The 15,250-nt window shown below is 32.2% G+C and overlaps 3 protein-coding genes across 9 annotated transcripts; all 3 read right to left on the reverse strand.

The window, feature by feature from the left end:
• Nucleotides 1-650: 650 nt before the first annotated feature.
• On the reverse strand, nt 651-7,131 carry LOC139783184 (cytochrome P450 6A1-like). Of its 3 annotated transcripts, XM_071722314.1 has the most exons (8): nt 7,025-7,131; nt 6,761-6,868; nt 6,249-6,371; nt 3,273-3,636; nt 2,515-3,040; nt 2,027-2,248; nt 1,604-1,855; nt 651-1,495 (listed from the first exon to the last, which is right to left on the reverse strand). In XM_071722314.1, the coding sequence occupies exons 4-8, from the start codon at nt 3,603-3,605 to the stop codon at nt 1,320-1,322; spliced, it is 1,509 nt and encodes a 502-aa protein (XP_071578415.1). In that variant the 5' UTR covers nt 3,606-3,636; nt 6,249-6,371; nt 6,761-6,868; nt 7,025-7,131; the 3' UTR covers nt 651-1,319. The 3 variants fall into 3 exon arrangements, with proteins under 3 accessions (XP_071578415.1, XP_071578417.1, XP_071578416.1); XM_071722316.1 differs by lacking the exons at nt 6,761-6,868; nt 7,025-7,131 and adding an exon at nt 6,696-6,714; XM_071722315.1 differs by lacking the exons at nt 6,761-6,868; nt 7,025-7,131 and adding an exon at nt 6,464-6,666.
• A 975-nt stretch (nt 7,132-8,106) lies between these two features.
• LOC139783186 (cytochrome P450 6B1-like) lies at nt 8,107-11,831 on the reverse strand. 4 transcript variants are annotated; one of them, XM_071722320.1, is made up of 6 exons: nt 11,459-11,831; nt 10,757-11,135; nt 9,396-9,924; nt 8,930-9,151; nt 8,509-8,760; nt 8,107-8,394 (listed from the first exon to the last, which is right to left on the reverse strand). In XM_071722320.1, exons 2-6 carry the CDS (start codon nt 11,087-11,089, stop codon nt 8,222-8,224), a joined length of 1,509 nt encoding a protein of 502 aa, XP_071578421.1. In that variant the 5' UTR covers nt 11,090-11,135; nt 11,459-11,831; the 3' UTR covers nt 8,107-8,221. The 4 variants fall into 4 exon arrangements, with proteins under 4 accessions (XP_071578421.1, XP_071578420.1, XP_071578419.1 ...); XM_071722319.1 differs by having other exon boundaries at nt 11,421-11,831; XM_071722318.1 differs by having other exon boundaries at nt 11,463-11,830.
• Nucleotides 11,832-12,580: 749 nt separating this feature from the next.
• LOC139783187 (cytochrome P450 6A1-like) lies at nt 12,581-15,233 on the reverse strand. Of its 2 annotated transcripts, none has more exons than XM_071722323.1 (5): nt 14,807-15,233; nt 14,051-14,576; nt 13,568-13,737; nt 13,143-13,394; nt 12,581-13,004 (listed from the first exon to the last, which is right to left on the reverse strand). In XM_071722323.1, exons 1-5 carry the CDS (start codon nt 15,137-15,139, stop codon nt 12,963-12,965), a joined length of 1,323 nt encoding a protein of 440 aa, XP_071578424.1. In that variant the 5' UTR covers nt 15,140-15,233; the 3' UTR covers nt 12,581-12,962. The 2 variants fall into 2 exon arrangements, with proteins under 2 accessions (XP_071578424.1, XP_071578423.1); XM_071722322.1 differs by having other exon boundaries at nt 13,516-13,737; nt 14,807-15,232.
• Between the last annotated feature and the right edge of the window lie 17 nt (nt 15,234-15,250).

Genomic DNA, 15,250 nt, shown 5'->3' on the forward strand with positions numbered 1-15,250 from the left:
TATATTAGTCGTGTTATTTCTGCAGTGCAGTAAGGTTAGTCATTATCAGGTATCGACGACGTACAAACAGTGTAGGGATTTGTATTTTCTTTATTTAAAATGTGTGAAAATAAATGGGAACCACGTAGAAGACCTCCTATAGTGTAAATTAAAGATTGGTCTATATAACAGGCATTTAATTTAGGAGAGAGACCTATGTTTATTGGACATTTTCTTTTTATTTTGTAAGTATTACCTGCTCTCAAAATATGGGACACTTTTTTTTTAAACACCCTGTATGTACACGCAAGAAGAGTGAATAGAGGCAAATAAAAGGCAGAAAATAAAAGACAATTTTATGAGAACCAAGCGAAATAATAAATCTAATGTCAAATTAAGTAAAAATAATACGATAAACGATATCTTTCAGTCACTACTAATGTACGATATGTATAGAACATAATTAAAATTCCTGAAAGTTTTATCTATCTGTATATATAAAAACAAATGTCCTGACTGACTGACTGACTCATCAACAGCCCAAACTCCTAAACCTATAAACATGAAATTCGGGGAGCATATTTCTTCCATGACGTAAGTACTTAGTGAGAAGGGATTTTTAGAAGTTCGACCCTAAGGGAGTGAAAAGGGGTAAAATGTGTTTTCACGGATTCTTCAATATCTCTTAGGCCCGTTGAGATATCAACTTGGTTTTTTATTTAAAGTAGTTATACATACCGTAGCGAAGCACTTGATACTATATCAAGCTATAGTATCATATAAAGATATAATCACGTAAAAATTTTTTAATATTACATCAAATGCAAATCAAATACAAATATATGATTAAATTAAAATTATACGAAGACTATCTTAATTAATTCAATTTATAATTAGGAGAAATGTTATTTCTGGGCGTATAAATTCTACTATGAACTAATATGTGAAAGTTCTTAAGTATAAAAGAACTGTAAAAAATATTTGGCATCTGATTTGTGCAAACATTTGATATGTGCAAATATTTTTTATATTTATTTTATATATTTTGTTTTTGATATGTAATAGAATACTTACATAACAAATACGGAACAAAGGAATTTAAAATAATTACATATTAGTAATTTATTTATGTAACAGCATATACGAATTAAAACGACCTAAAACTTAATTACTAACTGATCCAGATCAATGTCCTGATGAGTAGTTACGATATAATATCAGTAAAATTAATAAGTATTATACTTTAGTCGGAATAGTAACTGTTATTATTATATTATTTGACAAAGACTTCCTTCACCATTTTTATATATATCCTTCAGGAGAGTCCAAAAAAGCTTAAATTAAGTTCTATTAATTTTGATTATTTTCAAATGTATTCCGTTTTTTGGAGTTAATACAAAAAAAGCTTTAGGATCGCTTATGTAGGGTATTGGAGTTTTCTCGCAAGTCTCGACTTTGTAGTTTCGTAGGATTTTTATAAGCCCAATTTTATTCTGATAAACAGCGAAACGAGAACCTAAAAATAAAACGGCAAGTCATATCAGTCACATCAAGATTTTCAATTAAACATGCTCTTCATTGGAAAGAGAAATAAAAAGCGATGTTTGAATTTATTTCACTGTACCGATGCAATTCCTCGGTCCGTCGCCGAAAGGTAGATAAGCCATCGGGTGCCTGCTTTGTACAGCTTCCTCATTAAATCTTTCTGGATCGAAGACATCTGGTTTCGGATAAATACTCGGATCTCGCTGAATCGCGTATGTAGGAATCCATACCTTTTGGTTCTCCGGTATACTAACGTTCACACCGTCGAAAGTATAACTCGACGTCGATTGTCTCATGAGAAACGGCGATGGTGGATATTTTCGTAAGGTTTCTACATGCATTAAGAATAGTGTTAAATTACGAAAATACATTTATGTACATTAAAGAATTACAATAATTAGATTGAAGTTTATCAGTAATGAGATCATATTATAATATCGCCCGAAAAAAAGACAATAGTGTATTTCTTTCTTACTTGATATTCTCCTCTCGAACAACGTACCTTTGAAAACTTTATCTAAATAATCCATCTGTTTGATATTGTCGCGTATTAAATCTCCGCTATGCTTTGTATAGACCTCGTCAATTTCTTCACGGAGCTTGTCTTGTATGTTTTGATTTAACGCTAACTCATAAAGTGCGTGACTAATAGTCGTCGACGAAGTTTCAAAGCCAGCAATGAAAAATACGTACGCTTGAGAAGCTATTAAATTATCTGTTAAATCTGAAACATCATTTTCTCTTTACTATAAAGAATTCAAGTTTTTTATCGAACTGCTTAATAATTTAACAATTTATATATAATAAATTGGTTATGTTCAATACAACCGTAATAATAATTTAATAATTTTAATCATAATAATTAATAATAAAAACAAAAATTGAGCATCTTGTAATTTTTAAATTAATTTAAACACAAATTTGTATAGGTTTTTATCAAAAAATTTTTCTATTAAAAAAATGCAATACATAAAAATAGTCAGTACTTACTAATATCGCCCAATTTATCTGGATGCTTCTTTAATTCACGCAACATATCAATGAAATCGTTCCTACTGATATTATTGGTTTCTCTGTAATCCATGGTCTCCACGATAACGCGTGTAAAGAATTTGACGCTTTCGGTGTGCGGTAGAATGTTACCGAGAATTTCGTAAAACCGCGGAAAAGATTCCTTGATTCTTATTCGTAACATATGTTCCCAGTCCAAAGTCATTGCTTTTCTTCCCATCTTGCGAAATTCACTGTCCTCGTTCGATAACGCGTTCATCTCGATGCCGAAGACACAGCTGCCGATAACGTCGGTCGTGTATTTGGCTGCCAACTCGCGGCATTCTACAGGTTTATCTTCGCTCGTTACTTTCTCCAAGTATTGGACAAGGTGGTCAGCACATTCTGACATTAAGGAGAACATCTCCTTTAGTTTACCGGATGTAAAAACAGGTGACAGATTCAGTCTCAACGGTCGCCACCTCTTCGGCTCCAAAGCGAAAAGATGTTGCGACAGCGGCTCGGTCTATGACGAAGATAAAATTGTGATCAAATAAATTTGACACAAAATAAAATTCTATTTACAAAGACTTGCTTAAGGCTTTTTGGACGCACATCTCATATTTTTTAATAAGTCTCATTATACGAAAATTAGAGAAATATATGTGAATCCTTAAAGAAGATGCGCCGTGTGTGTCCTGTTTATATCTTTTTTGCACACACATATATACTTATATAATAGCTTTAAGTATTCTCACCTTTTCGAAAGTGGGTAATCCTCTATGAGCAAATATGGAGAAATCTTTGATAAGGACATTCTTAATTAAATCAAGATCTTTTACAATAAGAACAGGTGTCGTTCTAGCGAATATCCCAAACAATGGTTCGTCTCTGTACTCGTTGTACATTTTCGTCAAATAATAGCCCGCGGATATCTTCGAAAATATAACATCTTTAAAATTTCCTAATAGTGGTGTAGGTCGTGGACCACGGACGCCGCGTGATTTCCAAAAGTCGAAGTTCGACGTAAGGTAATAATAAAGAGCGAGAATTAGTGCGACAATTCCACATAGAATTCCGTAGAGTTCCATTGTCCGGCCAGTCGATTACGAATAATCTTGACTTGAAAGAAAAGAGAAATAACATTCTATTGTATAAACCTCCATCTCGAGAAATGACAAGATTCGGTAAAATTCAAACAAAATGTATCTTTGATCAAATGCGTGTTTAAGCGAGATTTGATGGAATTTTATCGATATCAAAATGTTTCAAGTCTGAAAAATGAACCAAAAAATCACTCTTATAACATCATATAATATATGTTATAAGTTATTATAATATTAAATATAAGATAAGATAAATGTTATTTTTAAAATAATATTGATTTAGAAAAACGCTAAGTGTTGTATCAATTCTGTCATTTATGATATTAATGCACACGTGAAATGGAAATTTGGATCGTAATTTCTTGATATGTTTGTTCGGCAAGGTCGCTGAGCGAATTAATGCACATAAGGGCGGCATCTTGCATCAAGGTAAACAATAACTAAAATAAAGAAGTAATATGGCTAATTATTTCATATAATGCACTGCGTTTAAATACGCGAGTATCGCGAAATAAAAATCATCTTCAAACGTAAGGCGTAAAATTTATCGCCGGTTAAACAAATAAGACTTTAATAAGACAAATAAGAATCAACGCAATAACCCCGCGATCTCCATCACGCGTCACGCGCAGATTATTATGTAACTTCTCTTTGATTAACAGAATGATAAATTTCTTTTCGCCAGTACATAGAATAACAATTAAAGTAATTTAAATCGACGTGACTGGCAATATATATAACGTCTTTTCGATATGAACATTGAAAAACTGTGAGCCAACTTGCTTTGTCGGATTCACACAGAACTTTTTTCGGATCAATCATCGAGACATTATTAATTTCGACCATGGGTTTTGGTCCGTTGATGTAATTTCTAAATTAAATAGTTTAAATTTTTATTGCGAAAAAATTATTTTTTCGCAACGGACCAAAACCCATGGTCGAAATTAATAATGTCTCGATGATTGATCCGAAAAAAGTTCTGTGTGAATCCGACAAAGCAAGTTGGCTCACAGTTTTTCAATGTTCATATCGAAAAGACGTTATATATATTGCCAGTCAGGTCGATTTAAATTACTTTAATTGTTATTCTATGTACTGGCGAAAAGAAATTTATCATTCTGTTTATTATACACCGTCGACCTAGTAATCGGTGCTCCATCTTATAGTTTGTTATTGCGATGAATATTACCACAGTCCCAGTGGTCGAATTGGCACGACACCCGCACGGTATACGGGAGGTTCCAGGTTCAAACCCTGGCTGGGGTAATATTTTTTCGCAATAAAAATTTAAACTATTTAATTTAGAAATTACATCAACGGACCAAAACCCATGGTCGAAATTAATAATGTCTCGATGATTGATCCGAAAAAAGTTCTGTGTGAATCCGACAAAGCAAGTTGGCTCACAGTTTTTCAATGTTCATATCGAAAAGACGTTATATATATTGCCAGTCAGGTCGATTTAAATTACTTTAATTGTTCTCTTTGATTGTTACTTGAATCGAGAAAGTTTTTCGCTTAGCGCCAACCGATGATCTTGATGTTTCTTGAGATGATGCTGCAGAGTAGAAAAACGAAAGAAACAAGAGATTGTTCTCATTTTTTAAATCTAAGCACGCGAGAGATCATCGACCTCCACCCAGGTAGCACATACACGTTTCAGAAATGTTTTATAAGCGTTTTTCCGAAATGTTCCGATTTCTAATAGAAACGTTTCTCATGAGTAAAAATGTCCATTCAAAAAACGTTCGCTGGAACGTTTCTTTTCCGAGAAAATAACGTTTATAACGTAACGGAACACACGTATAAATGTTCTTTCAATGGCCACGTTCAGCAGAATGTTTATTTTGCAACTGTTGGAAGTTTTCTAAGCTCAGATTTGTCCGATGACAAATAGATTAAGACCGGTAGGACAAAATTAATTTAAGTAAATAAGTGGATATATGTGCATGGATAAAATAATTTATTTTGCGCAATAATTAGTGCAATATAAATTTAAATGTTTCAAAAAAGGCTATTAAAGCTATTATATATATAGATAAAGCAAATTATAATTTTGAAAGGAAAAATTTAACAAATAGGTATTTTTGTTAACTGTAGAAACGTAAGAAATATGTTTCTTAAATCATGGTTTCAAAAACATTTTTGTTCAAACGTTTCTTAATGGTTCTTTACGGTTATGAAACTATGTATATACGTTCAAAAAACGTATATAAAACTAATATGTGCTACCTGGGCAGTGATGCACTTCATTGTTTAATAACAAGTACCAAAGTAAGGATAAAAGCGAACACAAGACACGTTAATGTTGTTTTGACGATTATTCGAGTGTACGATGCAGAAAAAAAATAATTAGATGCACATACACATAATACATAAACGACGCAGTGTAAAACTGAGCCGCTGTTCAGAAATCGAGAGGCTCGCTGTTAAAAAAAGCGCACAGTGCAGTAATTGTTCGAACGCTCGACTTGTAACGCAATATGATGTAGTAATACTTGAGAGATGAAGTGAATAATAATTGTTCATCAATGTAATCGATATTGTTTTACTCGTCATTTCGACGTTTCAGGAAGGAAAAAATAACGCGCCGGACGGTCGATAGATCGATTTTTCCATTCTACTTACTTTTCCGACTCCAATTTCCAGCTTCTTCGTCCGATGATGATGGGTGGACGTGTCACAAAATGACTTCTCTCTACATATATGCGAGGATGAAATTACAGAATTTGTTTCTTTTCTTCTTTCTTTCTGAAATTGTCGATTCAATGTTGGAACAAGCGACGTACTTGAATATACAGCGCGCGGTCTTGAATGTGAATTGCCATGATAACGCCACGTACATCAGTGTGCTTGTACCATAGAGATATAAGACTAGAGGGCGCGAGTCATATGCTAGCATATGTAAGCGGCTGCGATATAGGAATAGAAAAAGAACGATGCAGTATGGGCCCTTTCTATCAGACAGAGACAGAAGAGGCCCAGACTGCAGCTTTTTCTTTCTATTCCTATCGCGAAAAGACAGCTTTCTCTTTCTATTCCTATATCGCTTTTTCAGCTCGCTTAATTGCGCACTATATTCTTATATCTCTATGGCTTGTACTAGCGTTCGCGAAAATGGGACCGGAATTAATACTAACCTGTTGCCGTCCAAGTCGTGCCAAATTATAAGCGAAGAGAACGTATAAAACAAATATGATGATTTATGAAAACGATATCATCTCCTTCCGTCACTTAATGCCGTGACCCTGTAATAAGTGACACACAAAAAAATCTCGATTAGATAAGATCTTGAGCTTTACACGTGTGTGCAGTCTCCGGCGCTAAGCAATCACTCTAGCTCGCTAAATTTTTATTGTCTGATCATAAGATAAATTGCAAATAAATGAAACAATTTTCCTCACCAAACAGTGATCATTTCTATTGGCTTCTCTTGATTGTAGAATTAGTCAGAACTGGACTGGATAATATAAAAGAAAATTTGCTAGGAAAGAACAAAAAAGGAAAAAAACTCGTAGTTATTTACTTTGTGGCAATGAAGAACTTTTAGACGCTGGCGCTTTAATAAATGCGGTATATTTTTCTTATCTGTTTAAAAGAACTCAAAGTACGTGTGCGATATTCTAGAAATTACAATGTTAAATATGTTAAATGAAGTATTTTTAACACCGACGTCGAAAACTTGATAAGATTGTCGATAAAACTTTTAAATTCAATTTATTCACGAAGCATGTATTGAGGGATCTGAATGTACTTGAATTCCGACATCGGAAAATGTAAAAGAAAATGACCATGTAATTATACGATAAATAATTAATGTAAGAATTATAAATAGCAAAAACTATAAATATAGTATCAATATGTATCGATACATTTTTAAATTGGTGTATAAGAAAAATAAAAAAGCGCAACAAAGGGAGCAAAAAACATATAGAAATAGAGACAAATACGTAGTAGAAATTACATTATAAAAATGTTATAACAATCAGATGAAATAATAATTCTGATAATAAATTAAAAAATAAAAAATTGTGCACAAGAGCAATACTTCTTAATCAATCCAACATCTTATAACTAATGTCCAAAAGAATGCTATTTCTGAACTATAAACTGCTACTACAAGAAAGTTTCGAAGTGTAGAAGAATAGTAAAAAAATACTTGACATGCCCAAACACTTTTTATATACTTTGCATATTTTATTTTTGATATGTAATACAGAATGTTTGCATCAAAAATACAGAAAAGAGGAGTTTAAAGAGATTATATAATATATTACAATTAAATTTAACCGACTTAATTACTGTCTGACTGATGCGATGTCGCGATGAGAAATTACTATACGATGTCAGTAAAATAAGTACTATATTGCAGTGGGAAAAGTGACTTTTATTATTATATTTCTTGACAGAGATTTTCTTCACCATTTTTTATATACGTATGTTTTATAGAAGAGAGAGAGAGAGAGAGAGAGAGAGAGAGAGAGAGAGAGAGAGAGAGAGAGAGAGAGAGAGAGAGAGAGAGAGAGAGAGAGAGAGAGAGAGAGAGAGAGAGAGAGAGAGAGAGAGAGAGAGAGAGAGAAAGAGTTAAAAAAAAGCTTAAATTAATCTCGATTAATTTTAATTATTCTTAAATATATTCCATCCTTTGGCGTTAATATCAAATTCTCGTCATTGACTGCATAAGGTACTTGCGTCTTCTTACAAGGCTCGACTTTGTAGTTTCGTAATACCTTTATGAGCCCAAGTTTAGTCTGATAAACAGCGAAACGGGAACCTGAAATAAAAATCGATCGTCGTGTAAATCAGATCACAATTAAAAATCTCTTTCGGTTGAAAATGGCGCAAAGAGAAGTGAAGGGTGACATTCAAATTAATTTCACTACTGTACCAATGCAATTTCTTGGTCCGGCACCGAAGGGTAGATAAGCCATCGGACGCCTGCTTCTCACAGCTTCTTCATTAAATCTTTCCGGATCGAAGACATCCGGTTCTGGATAAATATTCGGATCTCGATGCATAGCGTGCAAAGGAATCCATATTATTTGGCCTTTTGGTATACTAACTTTGGTACCATTGAAAGTATAACTTGACATCGTTTTTCTCACAAAGAAAAGCCCAACTGAATACTTTCGTAAGACTTCTATATTAAAAATAGTTCAATCTATCTGTTTAAATGCATTTATACGCAATAAAGAACTACAATTTATATAGTTTTATCAGCGATGAAATTATTATTATAATGCCGCTGCAAAGATCGATGTAGTCACGCGGTCCTTCCATTATGTAATTTTTCTTTTCGAACGACATACCTTTGAATACTTTATCCAAATAATTCATTTCCTTGATGTTTGTATATGTTAAATTGCCACCATGTTTTATATATTCTTGATCAATTTCGTCACGCAACCTGTCCTGCACTTTCTGATTTAAAGCCAGCTCGTAAAGCGCGTTAGCCATCGCCGTCGATGAAGTTTCATAACCAGCAGCGAAAAACACGAATGCTTGAGAAGCTATCAAACTGTCGGTCAAATCTAAAAAAATACGAATTATCTTTCAATTTCCTACCTCGAATGTTAAGAATTGCGAATAATTTAACTGTTCTATATATAATAATTGAGACATGACCAATTGGACGTCGCTTCTAATATAAAATTTAACATTTCGCCTCGCTGTAATTACAGAATTATATTTTGGATGCATAAACTCTCGTATATCTCTCCGTATAATGAAATTTTCAAACAATAAACAGCAAAAAATGAAACAGATAATATTTACCGATATCGTCCATTTTATCCGAATGTTTCTTCAATTCGCGCAGCATATCAATGAAATCATTTTTAGTGATATTATTCGTTTCTCTGTAGTCCATGGTATCCTGGACAACGCGCATGTAAAACCTAGTGATCTCCGATCGCGGCAAGATGTAGCCGTAGAGGACATCGAAGAGCCACGGCAAGTGTTCCTTGATGCTGAATCGTACGCGATCCCAGAAGGGCGGCTGGAACACATCTCTTCCTATCCTGCGAAATTCGCTGTCCTCGTTCGACATGGCATTCATATTGATGCCTAAGGTGCAGCTACCGATGACGTCGGTCGTATATTTGGCCATCACCTCGACACATTCTATAGGCTCATTTTTGTTCACTAATTTTTCCACGTATTGGACAAGGTGGTCAGAGCATTCTGATATTAACACGAACATCTCCTTTAGTTTATGGGATGTAAAAACAGGCGTCAACTTCGCCCTTAATGGTCGCCATCTTTTCGGATCCAAATGGAAAAGACTTTGCGACAGCGGATCGGCCTGCATAACAACAAGAAAAATGCATTTGAGTAAATTTAGCTCAAATAAAATTCCACCAGATTACAAAAACTCGCTTAACCCTCAAGACCCCAACGTCGAGACTCGATATAATATTTCGTTCCAACAGCTCCATCCTTACGGAAAAATATTACAGAAGGACTTCTACTGTAGTTGCGAAAAAAGTACATGAAACTATAATAAAAGTTATAGTAATTGCTGTAGTTTTGTGTGCTTTTTTGCAACTACAGCTTTTTCCATAAAGGAAGCGTCAAGCTAGATTCGACATAAAGTTCTTACATACTTTACACTGTATTTTTTAAATTAAAAGTATTTCTAATGCTTATTATGACTCAATATTTACATTATATCAATATTTCGTTTTGTCTCGTTATCGCGTCGTTAAATATTTTACAAATTCGCATTTTTGGCATCCATGCGAAAGAAAATTGTTTCCTATCCTGTAAAAGGAAATCTGGACTTCATCCAAGCAAATACTTCAAACAACATCATACGTTATTAAAATTTAGAACAAAATGTAATAATTATTTTTGAAATATATTATTAATTCCAACATATCCAATATATTTTTTATCTCCTGTATATATAAGAAAATTAAATTTAATAAAAAAGTATTTAAAATTCTTATTGCAGAATTCTTCGATTTTCTGATACTGATCAATTGATACGGAGCAAAATGTTTTTTTCACGCAAGAAGTTAAGACTTCTTGAAGCAAATCTCACGATTTTCATCACTCAAAATAATAATGTATCAAAATTTTCACAAAAAGCACTTTGTTTAGATTTTTTATAAAACGACTTAAAGTATGCGCACCCTGTCATGAGAGCCGTACCCTTTATCGGCGAATATGGAGAAATCTTTGATAAAAATATCCTTAATTAAATCTGGATGTTTCACGACAAGGATGGGTGTTCTCCCAGCGAATATCCCAACCAATGGTTCATCTTTGTAGTCGTTGTACAGTTTCGTCACATAATTGCTCAAGGACACCTTTCCAAGTACAAAGTTTTTAAAAGTGCCGAATCCTGGTATCGGTCGTGGGCCAGGAACGCCGCGTGATTTCCAAAAGTCGAAAGTTGACGTAAAAAAGTAATAAAGAGCGAAAATTACGGTGGCGATGCCGCACAAAATTTCGAATGGTCCCATTGTCCACCCGAACGTCGATCGATTATCAGGAATAATCTTTATTGAACTAATAGAGAAAGCAAAAAAATGACCTATTAATTAAATAAATTTCTATCTTAAAAAGTTATAAAGTTGATAAGATTCAAACAAAATATATGCTTAATAACGTATAATAATGTTATATTAAATGCTTCAAATGTAATAAGGCGCATAAAGAATACGCGTGAGCTTCAAATAATGAAGATATGATGTCATCGCTAAACAACAAAGGAAACAAAGTAATAAAAAAGTTTGTCGAAGTTTAGCCTGTAACTTATATTATCTTTATCGCTTTTAAAGGTTTATAACTTACTTAAGGAAAGTGAGAAACAACTGTCCAAATATCAATACCTACATGTTATAATACTCTGTCGACTATTTTTATATTCACATAAAGAAATAAATAATTTTTCTATCCGAAAAAACAGTTATATTATAAGTATCACTTTCATTTTATCAACGAAAGAACTGTTCAAAATTCGCTATGCTGTTGCCTTTTGTAAGTTACGTTAATATATGTGTACAAATAGCTAGCTAATTAGAATTTTAAAAAATTAGATAACATTCGATACTATGTTGCATGTAAAACTATTCCATTCAATATGCTGAATAGATCAATTTTAACGTTACATATTGTATTAAAAATAGTAAATGACAAGCGCAAACAAAATAGTAGACAACAAACATATGACAAAGCAAATAATATTTATGCACAGAAATAAATAAAACAAAAGAGAAAATTAAATTAAAACTCATTATTCTATAAGAGTTCCAAGCCAAATAATATATTCAATGTCAAATTAAATAAAAATTGTAAGAAAAACAATATTTTTTATTCAAACTATTATATTTTACTATACATATTCATGCTGATTAAAAAATTATGTAAGAATTTTATAAAATATAAACTAAAGTAAGTTAGAATATAAATTTATATAAAGTATATCAGATTACATGCAAATCAAATATGAATATTTGATTCATACATGATATACAAATATTTGATTTACATACATGCTAATAATATAATCAAATATTGAGAATTACATTTTAAGTTTAAGATAATGTGAAGTAATTCATTAAATAAATTTAAAAAATCATTTTGCAACATTTTCGCATCCTAGTCTATATTTTGGCTTTCTTATTTCCGATTATTTATAGTCCAATGATTTCATATATCATGATGCATATTTATATGGATTTATTTTAAAAATGTATAAATTATAAAAATATTTGAAATGTAATTGTTTGATATTTGATCTGCAATACTTTTGACATTTAGATTTTCAATATATATGTAATGTAAATGGTATGTTTGTCTCATAAATAAAAAAAGAAAATGATTTAAAAAGATTATTAAGATATGTATATCATATCTTAATAATCACAGCATAAACTTAAAATTAAGCTATCTAATGACACTTTTAATATGTAATGTAAATGACATATTTACGTCAAAAATAAAAGAAGAAAGCAATTTAAAGAGATTATGTATTATTAAGATATGTTATACATATTTTAATAATAACCGCATAAACTTAAAATTAAGCTATCTAATTGTTAATTACTTAATATAAAATGTTAGAGCACAACTATATCAAGAAATTAATAAGGATTATATTGTAGTAGCCGATACAATGACTCCTATCACTGTTTTAATTGATAATTTTTCTTCCACATTTTATTACGCATGCTCTCTATGGAGAGTCAGGGAAAAGCTTAAATTAAGTTCAATTAATTTTAACTATTTTCAAATGCAATCCGTCTTTTGGTGATAATATCAATGCTTTAGGATTGTGTACGTAGGGTATTGGAGTTTTCTCGCAAGTCTCAACTTTGTAACTTCGTAGTATATTTATAAGCCCAACTTTACTTTGATAAAGAGCGAAACGAGTGCCTAAAAATACAAAAAAGATTATGATGTAAATCTGACCAACGTTCAAAAATACTTTTAATTGAAAAATATGTAATAAATTAAAAATATTTTTCTGTTAAAAAAAAATAAAAAGGAATAGTTTAAATCATTTCACTATACCAATGCAATTCCTTGGCCCGTCACCGAAAGGTAGATAAGCCATCGGGTGCCTGCTTTGCACAGCTTCCTCATTAAATCTTTCTGGATCGAAGACATCTGGCTTTGGATAAATATTCGGATCTCGATGAATCCCATAAACAGGAATCCATATTTTTTGACTTTTCGGTATACTAACGTTGATACCATTGAAAGTATAACTTGACGTAGATTCTCTCCTAAGTAATGTCGCTGGCGGATATTTTCGTAATGTTTCTGCACGCATTAAGAATAGTGTCAAATTATGGGAATATTGAAAAACTACCATTAGATTGAAGTTTACTAGCAGTGGGATCATATTAGAATATCGGTGAATATTATTCTTCAAACGACATACCTTTGAAAACTTTATCTAAATAATTCATTTTTTTAATATTATCATACATTACATCTCCGTTATATTTCATATAGACCTCCTCAATTTCTTCACGTAAATTGTCTTGTATCTTTTGATTTAACGCTAACTCGTAGAGTGCATGACTAATAGTCGTCGACGAAGTTTTAAAGCCAGCAATAAAAAATACGAACGCTTGAGCAGCTATTAAACTATCTGTCAAATCTAAAGTAATTCTTTTATTAATATAAATAATTTAATTAGATATAATTAGATATAATTTTTAATTAGATTAGTTAGTCACTTAACAATTCATTATTTTTAAAGTTATGTAATGTTATTGATACACAAACTATTGTCAAAATATAATAATAATAAGAAAATAATCGTCATTAAAGTAAAAGTTAACTTCATTTTATTGTGATTTATAAAATTAATCTGAAATAATTGTATAATGACACGTACAAACTGCAGTATAGTTTCATGTGAGACATAGTCTTATGACAGAAAGAAGTAATATATGTATAAACATACATACCAATATCGTCCAATTTATCAGGATGTTTCTTTAATTCACGTAACATATCAACGAAATCGTTTCTAGTAATATTATTCGTTTCTCTGTAGTCCATGGTCTCCACGACAACGCGTGTGAAGAATTTGGTGACTTCCGATTGCGGTAGGACATACGCGGACAATTCGTAAAGCCGCGGAAACATTAGTCTCAGTCTTATTTGTAATATATTTGTCCAAGTCGGTTCGAATATTTTTCTTCCCATCTTGCGAAATTCACTGTCTTCGTCCGACAAAGCGTTCATCTCGATTCCGAAGACACAGCTGCCGATAACGTCGGTCGTATATTTGGCCGTCAACTCGTGACATTCGACAGGTTTATTTTCGCTCACTACTTTTTCCATATAATCCACAAGATGGTCGGCACATTCGGATATTAAGGAGAACATCTCCTTCAGTTTACCGGATGTAAAAACAGGCGACAGTCTGATTCTCAACGGTCGCCATCTCTTCGGCTCCAAAGAGAAAAGATGTTGCGACAGCGGATCGGCCTGTGATAAAGATAGAATTATAATCGATTAACTTAAAATTAAGATCTACTAACTTACAAAAACTTGTAAGTTCTCGGAGATACATCTCGCATTCTTTAATAAGTCTTATTATATGAAAATTATAAAAGTAGGTTATTATATACGTGAATCTTTTTAAAACAGATGCAACATGTGTGTTTTGTTAATATATTCTTTGGATATATTTAAATATAATAGCTTAATATTCTCGCCTTGTTGAAAACGGGTATTCCTCTGTTAGCGAATGTGGAGAAATCTTTGATAAGGACATCTTTAATTAAATCCAGATCCTTTACAATAAGAATTGGCATCTTTCCAGCAAATATCCCTAACACTGCTTCATCTTTGTACTCGTTATATAATTCTGCCAAATAATAGCCCACAGATATTTTACTAAACGTAACGTTTTTAAGATTACCAAATACAGGTATCGGTCGTGGACCACGAACGCCACGTGACTTCCAAAAGTCATAATTTGACGTAAGGAAATAATAAAGTGCGAAAATTACGGCGGCGATGCCGCACAGAATTTCGAAAGATTCCATTGTCCAACAGTCTCGTAGATCAATTTTCACAAATGATCTTTACTAAAAGAAAGAAAACAACGTTTTCTTATATGTGTAAACCTCCATCTTAGTGAAGTTAAATTTCGATAA

The sequence above is a fragment of the Temnothorax nylanderi genome, unplaced genomic scaffold, assembly GCF_030848795.1.
Source record: "Temnothorax nylanderi isolate EJ_2023f unplaced genomic scaffold, tnyl_v1.0 TNYL_tig0477_pilon, whole genome shotgun sequence".
NCBI classification, from domain to species: Eukaryota; Metazoa; Arthropoda; class Insecta; order Hymenoptera; family Formicidae; genus Temnothorax; species Temnothorax nylanderi.

Excerpts from the sequence above, each read along its gene's own strand:
- LOC139783186 (XM_071722320.1), bottom strand. The coding sequence starts at position 11,089 with ATGGGACCATTCGAAATTTTGTGCGGCATCGCCACCGTAATTTTCGCT. Across the intron at positions 8,761-8,929 it reads TTTGGATAAAGTATTCAAAG|AAGTCTTACGAAAGTATTCA; the intron begins GTATGTCGTTCG and ends TTTTTAATATAG. Across the intron at positions 8,395-8,508 it reads CGGACCAAGAAATTGCATTG|GTTCCCGTTTCGCTGTTTAT; the intron begins GTACAGTAGTGA and ends TTTTTATTTCAG.
- LOC139783184 (XM_071722314.1), bottom strand. The coding sequence starts at position 3,605 with ATGGAACTCTACGGAATTCTATGTGGAATTGTCGCACTAATTCTCGCT. Across the intron at positions 3,041-3,272 it reads GATTACCCACTTTCGAAAAG|ACCGAGCCGCTGTCGCAACA; the intron begins GTGAGAATACTT and ends TCTTCGTCATAG. Across the intron at positions 2,249-2,514 it reads AGATAAATTGGGCGATATTA|ATTTAACAGATAATTTAATA; the intron begins GTAAGTACTGAC and ends ATGATGTTTCAG.
- LOC139783187 (XM_071722322.1), bottom strand. The coding sequence starts at position 15,139 with ATGGAATCTTTCGAAATTCTGTGCGGCATCGCCGCCGTAATTTTCGCA. Across the intron at positions 14,577-14,806 it reads GAATACCCGTTTTCAACAAG|GCCGATCCGCTGTCGCAACA; the intron begins GCGAGAATATTA and ends TCTTTATCACAG. Across the intron at positions 13,005-13,142 it reads CGGGCCAAGGAATTGCATTG|GCACTCGTTTCGCTCTTTAT; the intron begins GTATAGTGAAAT and ends TTGTATTTTTAG.